The following is a 9,229-nucleotide window of genomic DNA, read 5'->3' on the forward strand; positions in this document are numbered from 1 at the left end:
GTGTTCATAAACAGGAGAACTCAGTATCATAAAAATGTCAATTCTCGGGACACCTGGGTGGCTCAGTTGTTAAGCATCTGCCTTCAGCTCAGGTCATGATCCCAGGGTCCTGGGATCGAGTCCCGCATCCAGCTTCTTGCTCGGCGAGGTGCCTGCTTCTCCCTCTGCCTACTGCTCCCCCTGCTTGTGCGCTCGCTCTCTCTCTCTCTCTCGCTTGCAAATAAATAATAAAATCTTAAAAAAAAAAAAGTCAATTCTCCCCAAATAAATCTATTAATTCTGTACAATCAAAATTACAACAGGACATAACATGAAATCTGAACAAAATGACTCAGTATCATAATAATGATCCAAGATTAACTAAGGCAATGCCAAAAAAGAACTAAGGTAGGCAGAGGCACGCCCTACCACATAGCAAGACTTATTGTAAGGCTACGTTAATGAAAGTGAGATTGGAGCATAGTAAAGAAAATAGGGAACACCTAGATCCATAGCAAGACTTACTGTAAGGCTACGTTAACAAAAGTGAGATTGGAGCATAGTAAAGAAAGTAAGGAACATCCAGATCCGTGTATATGCTAAGGACATAATGGCACGCTATTCAAAATGGTACCAACACAACGGATTTTCCATAGGAAAGTAAAATTCAATCGCTGCCTTCTACGGCACACAAAAATATATTTTAAGCACATTGAAGACCTAAGTGTTTAAAATAAAATTTATAGCTGTTATAAGAAAATAATATGCAAAATACAGTACATCAAGGAAAAAATTGTTTAATTTTACTCCAAAAATTTCTGTACAAGACACCACAATATTAAAAGACAAGCTTTTAAAAGAGTGAACGATATTTGTAAAAATACTTAACACATAAAAAAAGATCTACAAAATATGTTTTAAAGTGCACCAAAAAAGACCATTTATTTGAAAAATGAACACAGGATGACTTGGGAAATCAGATAATGAGATCAAAGAGGGACACCTGGGTGGCTCAGTCAGTTAAGCGTCTGCCTTCAGCTCAGGTCATGATCTCAGGGTCCTGGGACTGCATCGGACTCCCTGCTCAGCGGGGAGTCTGCTTCTCTCTCTGGCCTCCCCCCTCATGCTCTCTCTCTCTCAAATAAGTAAAATCTTTTTTAAAAATCTGAAAAGATCTTCAACATCATTGAGAATTAAGGAAATGCAAATTCAAGACTTCTCTCCCCATAGACTGGGGGACACATAAAATGCTTCACAATAGCAAATGTTGAAGACATAAGGGAAAATAGAGATTCTCAGAGTCCTATAGGAAACTAGTACAGTCACTCTGGAAACCCATCTGGCACCACCTGGCAGAACTTTAACCCTGCAAATTCAGTCAGGACACCTAATTCTAGGTATGTGCCCTACAGAAACTCTTGCTAATGAACACAAGAAAATACACCAGAATGTCACCATGTGCCTGTGTATAAGAAAAAAAGGGAAACAACCTCAATATCCATCATCAGGGAACAGTCAAGGTCACAGTGGTCGGAAGAAATGAACCACATCAATGTCAGAGGCAGCGCAAAGCTTTAAGGCTGAGTGAAACGGTTAAATGTAAAATATCAATATTATATTATGTATGTAGATTTTAAAACACTAGTAGGTGTGTAGAGGTGTAAGAAAATGTGCTGACAGCAAAATAACAGAGTGAAAAGGCAACTGAGGAATGGGAGAAAATATGTGCAAACCATGTATCTGATTAGAAATTCAGATCTAAAATATATAAAGACCTCACACAACTCAAGAGAAAAAAAAAAAAACCCAATGGGTTTAAAATGGGCAAGGAACCTAAATTTCTCCATAAAAGACATACAAATGACTAACAGGTAAGTGAAAAGGTGCTCAACCTAATTAGAGAACTGCAAATAAAAACCACAATGAGCTATCACCTCACACCTGTCAGAACGAGAATTATCAAAAAGCAAAAGATAAGTGTTGGCAAGGATGTGGAGAAAAGGAACCCTTGTGCACTGTTGGTGGAAATGCACTGTGGAAAAGCGTGGAGGTGCCTCAAAAAGTTGAAAATAGAACCAAAATACCATTTATTTAGGTCGTTGTTGGCGTGGTTTGTGGTGTTTTCTAATAGTTTTGAATATATATCTGGAAAAATATGTATTCTCTATGTTTCAAGTAATTACATGATCCAGTAATCCCACTTCTGGTTATACTAGCCAAAGGAAATGAAATCACTGCCTCAAAGAGAGACCAGCACTCCCATGCTCATTGCAGCATTATTCACAATAGACAAGATGTGCAAACAACCTAAGTGTCCAACGATAGATGAATGGATACAGAATGTGGTATATACACACAATGGACTACTACTCAGCCATGAAGAACGAGATCTTGCCATTTGCTACAACATGGATGAACCTGGAGGACATTATGCTAGGTGAAATAAACCAGACACAGAAAGACAAATACTACATGATTTCACTGATATGTGGTACCCAAGAGAGTCCAAATCATAGAAGCAGAAAGTGGAATGGTTGGCTGCCAAGTTTTGAGAGTTGGGGAAAATGGGAGAGAGGTCGGTCAGAGTACAAACTTTCAGGTATGCAAGATGAAAGTTGTGGAGATCTAAAGTACAGCACTGCGACTACAGTCAACAATACGGTATTGTAACCTCGAAATTTCCTAAGAGAATAGATATTAAATATCTTCACCACAAAGAAAACAAAAAAAGAAAATGGTACCTATGTGAGATGATGAACATGCTAATTAGATTGAATGTGATTATTTCACAACGAACACATATACCGTAAGTGTACACCTAAAATTTATAGAATTCCTGTTTATCAATTACACCTCAATAAAAATAAACAAACAAAAATGCGGTTGTTCAAAATAAGGGTTGCTTAGGGAAGCAAATGGGACTGGTGAGCTTGCATCTAAGAGCAATTCTGTTTCAACAGCTTTCTTTAAAAAAGTTGAGGGGGGTGCCTGGCTGGTTCAGTCAGTAGAGCATGTGAGTGTTCATCTCAGAGTGGTGAGTTCAAGCCCCACGTTGGCCACAGAGATTACATATATGTTTTTGTTTTGCCTTTTTTAAAGATTTTATTTATTTATTTGAGAGACAGAGAGAGAGCTAGAGAGCACAAGTGGGGTAGAAGCCCGACGCAGGGCTCAATCCCCGGACTCGGGGATCATGACCTGAGCCGAAGGCAGACGCCCAACCGACTGAGCCACCCAGGCACCCCTGCTTTTGTTTTGTTTTTAACTACAATCTTTTCTTTCTTTATGGTTTTATTTACTTGAGAGAGAGAGAGCACGCAGGAGAAGGGTGAAGGGGCAGAGGGAGAGGGAGAAGCAGGCTCCCGGCTGAGCAGGGAGCCCGACCTGGGACGCGATCTCAGGAACCTGAGATCATGACCTGAGCCAAAGGTAGACGCTCAACCAACTGAGCCACCCAGGCACGCCTTAACTACAATCTTTACGTGCGGCAAACCCAGTCACTAGTGTTTGGTAATCCGTTCTCTGTACTTTAAAGTTTTCTCTAAAAGTTTTTTTTTTTTTAACGTATTTTCAAAACAAAGACACGGTGCATTTTTAATTTAAAAAGTCTACAGTGTCGGGCGCCTGGGTGGCTCAGTCGGTTAAGCGACTGCCTTCGGCTCAGGTCACGATCCTGGAGCCCCGGGATCGAGTCCCGCATCGGGCTCCCTGCTCAGCAGGGGGTCTGCTTCTGCCTCTGCCCCTCCCCCCTCTCATGTGCTCTCTCTCTCTCAAATAAATAAATAAAATCTTTAAAAAAGAAAGTCTACAGTGTCAGACCTTGAATAAAGGCCTCTAAAGAAAAAAACAAAAATCTGGCTGCTGAGGGAAAGGCCTTGGAGCATCAGAAGCAAAAAAGGGTGGGAAAGCAGGAAGGTACACGCAATTTTGGGAACTGCTAAAGGCAAGAGGAAGCACAGCAACTGCAGGCGGCACGGGATGGGGGCGGTAAATGCGGAAGACGATTAATTAAGAGCTGACAAGAAAGTGTGTTGGGCATTAACTGCTCCAAGCCAGAGACCAGGTGAGGGCGGAAATGGGGCGGTGGAGGGCTGGGGCAGAGTGGGGAGTACAACCTGGACCCAGAAGCGAGGGAAAAGCCCGGCTCCTGCTGGGGCTGCGGTGGCGGGCTGAGTGTGGAGAGCTGGTGACCGCCTGCCGGGTGGAGAGGCGCCGGGAAGGCCAAGGGCCTCGGGTCACCAGGCCTTGAGGGTCCCGGGCAGCCCGGGACGCAGAAGCAGCCCCTCGGGACGACCTGGGAAGAGAATCCGGCGGGGAGACCCGGGAGGAAGGCTCTCGGGCGGGGCCGGGGCCCGGCAGGAACAACCCCGGGCCGGAGCAGGCGGACAGCGGACGCCGGGCTGGGGAGGGCACCAGTTGGGGCTCGGGGCCCGTCGGAAACCACGAAGCGGGGACCGCGCTCGTCGAGGGGGCTCCGAGAGTGGAGACGGGGCCCGCCCGACAGACGCCGGGGCGAGAGATACTGCCGAGCGCGGGGCGGGCCCCGGACGGAGCATCTCGGCGGTTACAGGGAAGGGCCGGTGCCCCGCGCCCGGGAGACCTCGCGGTCACCACCGCCCCGGCCCGGCCCACACTCACCTCAGCGCCGCAGAAGAGCCGCCGCCGGGCCAGGCCCCGCGAGCCCCACCCGCCGCGCCAATCGAATCCAACCGGAAGTGACGCCCTCACCCCGCGTCCTAACCGGAGGCACCCTCTGGCCGCTCTAGGAAAGGACTTCATGTCTCGGTAGGCAGCCTCCCTGAGGAATGGGACGTACGGTGTCGCAAGTCGGGTGTGCCGCCACTAGGTGGCAGTCTGGAACCACAACCCCGAAGCTCCAGAACGGAGGCGGGGTGAGCAGCTTTGATTTTCAGTGGAAACCTCGCTCTAGGGAGCCGCTAAAGGCACTGCAGCCAAAAAAGTATCAGTCCCTTTAGAGTTGGGTAGAGAAGCCATGGGATGACCAGGAAAGAGGTCGCTTACTGGCCACTTTGTTTTAGCACACCGAACCCAGGCCCAGCTGGAGCAGGGTCCACTCTAGGGGCTAGGGCTTCCTTGGGTGCCTGCTACTGGAGCAAACCCTCCCTGATGGCCAGGTCATCTTCGTCCAGAGAACCAAGCCCAGCCCCTCCTATTTCCTCCACCACACCTAGGCTGTGGTGGATGGTCAACTGGAGACCAGAATGGCAAGGTTCACACTAGGGACAAGTGTGGACCCTGACAGCAAGGAGCTACGTGGCAGCCACAGAAAATCCTTCTCAGGGAGATGGTCTCCAGGAACTCTGGGTCCACTGCCTTTCCACCTGCAATCTGAACAAGGGGCATTCTACCTCTGCCAGCCACTTACCTCTGTTGTCCCCCAACTTTTTGTCAGACAGCAAGCACAAGCAGGGGGAGCGGCAGGCAGAGGGAGAAGCAGACTCCCTGCGTAGCAAGGAGCCCGATGCTGGACTTGATCCCAGTATGCTGGATCATGACCTGAGCTGAAGGCAGCCGCTTAACCGACTGAGCCACTCGGGCGTCCCAGTCCCCCAACCTTCTGGTCTCTGTGATTATTTTGGCACAGTGGCCTGCAGCCCCTACTTTCGCACTGGCTCATGAGGGGAACCACTGGGGCAGGGGACTCTGGGTGGCCGCTGGGAAGCAAAGCGTCCCGGTCCCGAGGCACTAATGAACCTCCACTAACATCTCTATGCCTCATTGGCTCAGCAGCATCTGCCCTGGTTTTACCAGTTTTGACGAGCCTAAGTTTGGAACAAGGTACCATGGACAGAAACAGGAAGCCCATTTGTTGAGAAACTAGTCTGACTCCGTCCTGGTCCTTCCACTGCAAAACAGCTTCCTGGCTCTCCAACCTGTGGCTTCAGGAGCACCACTCTCATCCTGAGGCATCCACACCCTCTCCCAGATCCCCCAAGTGCCCAAGAGAAATTAATGCAGATGTCAGTGAGATCCTCTGCTCCCTGTGCTGGTGTCGGGGGAGGGGGAGGTGTTCCAGAAATCAAAGTGTGAAGATACCTAGCACCCCCATCCCTTCTCTCCAGAGCTTTCACTATTCACTGGTGCATCCAACTTTTTCTCCTTCCTACACCAAAAGCTCCATGGCAGTCCTCCCAGCAAGGATCCTTCCCTCTGAAACCATGGGCAAACACAGCTTAGTGACAGGACAGACTTTATTGAGGCCCTCAGCCCTAGTTCTCCTTCTCCTGCACAGTCTTGGTTCCCCGGAGACGCCCGGTCCGGCGGGCAGCAATAAGACCCACTTTGCGGCCAGCAGGGGCATCTCTGCGGATAGTAGAAGGTTTGCCGATGTGCTGGTGGTTGCCACCTCCAAAAGGATGCTCCACAGGCTGCAGACAGAAAAAGGTGGCATTAATATAGGAGTGTGGACCCACCTACCTCAGGACCTGGATAAGAGCGGGATAACTGACCTGTGCCAACAAACCATAACCCAGACCCTCTGTCACAGAAGGGAGACACTCCAGGAAAAGACTGGTCCATCTAGCCTCCCAGTCCCCAATCCCTGAACACCCCAACTGCCCATTTCTGGGCTACTTACGTTCATGGCCACACCCCGCACACGTGGCCAACAATTCCTCTTTGCCTTATACTTGTGGTAGGCACGGCCAGCCTTCAGAATGGGCTTGTCAATGCGGCCACCTCCAGCCACCACACCTGTTGGGAAGATCAGGCACCTCAGGAAAGTGCACCATACCTTCCCTAAACTTCAGGACCCTATCAGGCAGAGCATCCTTACCAGTGCCCCACCCCCATACTGATCACCCTCTCACTTTACTCACACACCATCATGAGGTTCCCAAAATCTCACTAACATCTTCTCAACTACCACCAAGCAGTAAATGCCTTTGCAGCCTAGCAGATGACATCAAGTTTCTTCAAGATTGCTGGGGCAGCCAAGCCAGGCCTTTGCCCATACCATCTGCAATGGCTTTCTCGACCTATGGTTCTCTCCAGGGAAGCCCCCCTACTTTACCCCGTCTCACCAAGCAGGTCACTCAATCCAACCTCAAATGCCAGCAAAAAGGCTGACTCAGTCTGTCACACACATCTCAACCAGTGTTGCTTCAACATACGCTCAAGAACATTCCTTGGCTGGGGCACCTGGGTGGCCCGGTTTGGTTCAGTCGGTTCGGTTAAGGATCCAGCTCTTGGCTCTGGTCGTGATCTCATGGGTTATAGGTTCTAGTGGGGAGTCTGCTTGAATATTCTCTCCCTCTACCCCTCTCATGCATGCACTTTCTCAAATCTTTTTTTTTTTTTTTTTTTAAAGATTTGAGAGAGCGAGCATTGGGAGGGTGCAGAGAGGAAGAGCAGACTCCCCACTGAGCAGGCAGTCTGCAGCTGGGCTTGACCCCAGGACCTTGGGATCATGACCTGAGGCAAAAGCAGACCTGGCCACCCAGGTGCCCCTCAAATAAACAAATCTTTTAAAAAATCAAAGAAGGGGCGCCTGGGTGGCTCAGTCGTTAAGCGTCTGCCTTTGGCTCGGGTCATGATCCCGGGGTCCTGGGATCGAGCTCCGCATCGGGCTCCCTGCTCGGCGGGAAGCCTGCTTCTCCCTCTCCCACTCCCCCTGCTTGTGTTCCCTCTCTTGCTGTGTCTCTATCAAATAAATAAATAAAATCTTAAAAAAATAAAAAATAGAAGAAAGAGGGAGAAAGAGGAAGGAAAAAACAGAACAAACATTCCTTGGGTTTGTTTCAAAGGTGTTGTCGTAGCACCACATGAAAAAATCAGGTTTCAAATCCTCCTCAAGGCACTCACTAGGTAGCTTAAAGTCACATATCCACGAAAAGACAGACTACTAACCCCTGTGGATGCGGAGTATGAATCGTGGAAGTCCGCATCATGCCTGACTACAGACAAGGCTGCCTAACAAGCCCCAGTCCCAGCCTCACTCAACTCCCGGCCAGTGACGCCCACCTCACAGATACTAGCCGGGGTCTAGCTGGTGACGTTCACCAGCAACGCACCGCACAGAGCATCCCGCGGCTGCCGGCCACTCACCGACCACAGCTCTGTTGGAGGAAGAAATGACCTTCTTTGAGCCGGAGGGCAGCTTCACTCGGGTCTTCTTGGTCTCCGGGTTGTGGGAGATTACAGTGGCATAGTTTCCGGAGGCTCGGGCCAACTTGCCCCGGTCACCAGGCTTCTCTTCCAGACAGCACACGATAGTGCCCTCGGGCATAGTGCCCACCGGGAGCACGTTGCCTATGTTGAGCTGGGCTGCAAGGAGAAGCGCCGCAGGTCAGCGCCGCCCGGCCACGCAGAAAGCCCCGCACGGCACCCCGCGTCCGGCCCCCCCCCAGCGGCCTGGGCGACCCAGCCGGCAGGTGCAGGCAAACCGGCCGCACCACGAGAGACTTCCGCCTGGACGGGCCTCCTCGCGCAAGCGGCCGTTCCCTCTGCACCCGACCTTCCCTCACGAGGCTCACCCTTCTTGCCGCAGTACACGAACTGGCCGGTGTGGATGCCCTCGGCGGCGATGAACAGCTCCGTTCGCTTCTTAAACCGGTACGGATCCCGGAAGACGACCTTGGCGAGGGGTGCACCGCGACCCGGGTCGTGGATGATGTCCTGCGGGCCGAGGGCGCGTGAGCGGCAGGTCCCCGCGGGGCCACCGAGCCCCCGCCCGCCCGGGGAGGGGGGCTCCCCGCACCTTCACGATGCCCTTGATGTAGCCGTGCCGCTCGGCGAAGTCCACGGCGCGCAGACGCGCGGCGCCCTTACGGTGCTTCACGTGCGCGCGGAACACCGAGCCGGCGCCCTTTCTCTGCCCACGGATGACACGGCCCATGGCGGTCTGCGGGTGGCTCACGGTCAGCGCCCAAGCGGCCCAGGCACCCCCGCCACCCCGGCTTCAGGGTCCCAGCTCCCCAGCAGCCTCCCTCCAGGTCCCGACCCCAGCGCACTCCCTCTCCGAAGGCCCGCCGGGGTCCCTAGCGGGCCCCAGGGCGGCGGATGGCGGCGGATGGCGGCGGATGGCGCCAGGGCCACCACGCCACACACGCACACCCTACCTGCTGCCGAGCGCGGCCGGAAAAAGAGACGCGGCGCAGGAGAGCCGCCTTATCTTCCGGGGCGGGGCCGAGAGGCGCTTGACCTTCCGGCTCGGCGTGAGCCCGGTGCACGCCGGGACTCGTACTCGTCCCGCCGGAGCCTGGCGGCCCTGGGCCTCTGCGCAGGCGCA

At 51.9% G+C, this 9,229-nt stretch overlaps 2 protein-coding genes across 25 annotated transcripts in view; both read right to left on the reverse strand.

The window, feature by feature from the left end:
- ZNF34 (zinc finger protein 34) overlaps positions 1-6,178 on the reverse strand; it is a 25,564-nt gene extending 19,386 nt beyond the window's left edge. For 8 of the 24 annotated variants that reach the window (XR_010410459.1, XR_010410458.1, XR_010410457.1 and 5 more), the window contains exon 1: positions 4,095-4,688. Coding sequence is in view for 5 of the 24 variants with exons in the window: in XM_064587618.1 (XP_064443688.1) it covers positions 4,618-4,758 (141 nt within the window). In the remaining 19 variants the exon portion in view is untranslated. The other 16 variants (XM_064587621.1, XM_045895625.3, XM_064587620.1 and 13 more) reach the window with 12 other exon arrangements.
- Positions 6,174-9,208, reverse strand: RPL8 (ribosomal protein L8). Its single transcript, XM_045895632.2, has 6 exons — positions 9,060-9,208; positions 8,699-8,842; positions 8,475-8,616; positions 8,047-8,265; positions 6,578-6,693; positions 6,174-6,368 (listed from the first exon to the last, which is right to left on the reverse strand). The coding sequence occupies exons 2-6, from the start codon at positions 8,834-8,836 to the stop codon at positions 6,210-6,212; spliced, it is 774 nt and encodes a 257-aa protein (XP_045751588.1). The 5' UTR covers positions 8,837-8,842; positions 9,060-9,208; the 3' UTR covers positions 6,174-6,209.
- Positions 9,209-9,229: the final 21 nt, after the last annotated feature.

The sequence above is a fragment of the Mirounga angustirostris genome, unplaced genomic scaffold (assembly GCF_029215605.1).
Source record: "Mirounga angustirostris isolate CCGP_5_RB_7025 unplaced genomic scaffold, mMirAng1.0.hap1 SCAF_4, whole genome shotgun sequence".
NCBI classification, from domain to species: Eukaryota; Metazoa; Chordata; class Mammalia; order Carnivora; family Phocidae; genus Mirounga; species Mirounga angustirostris.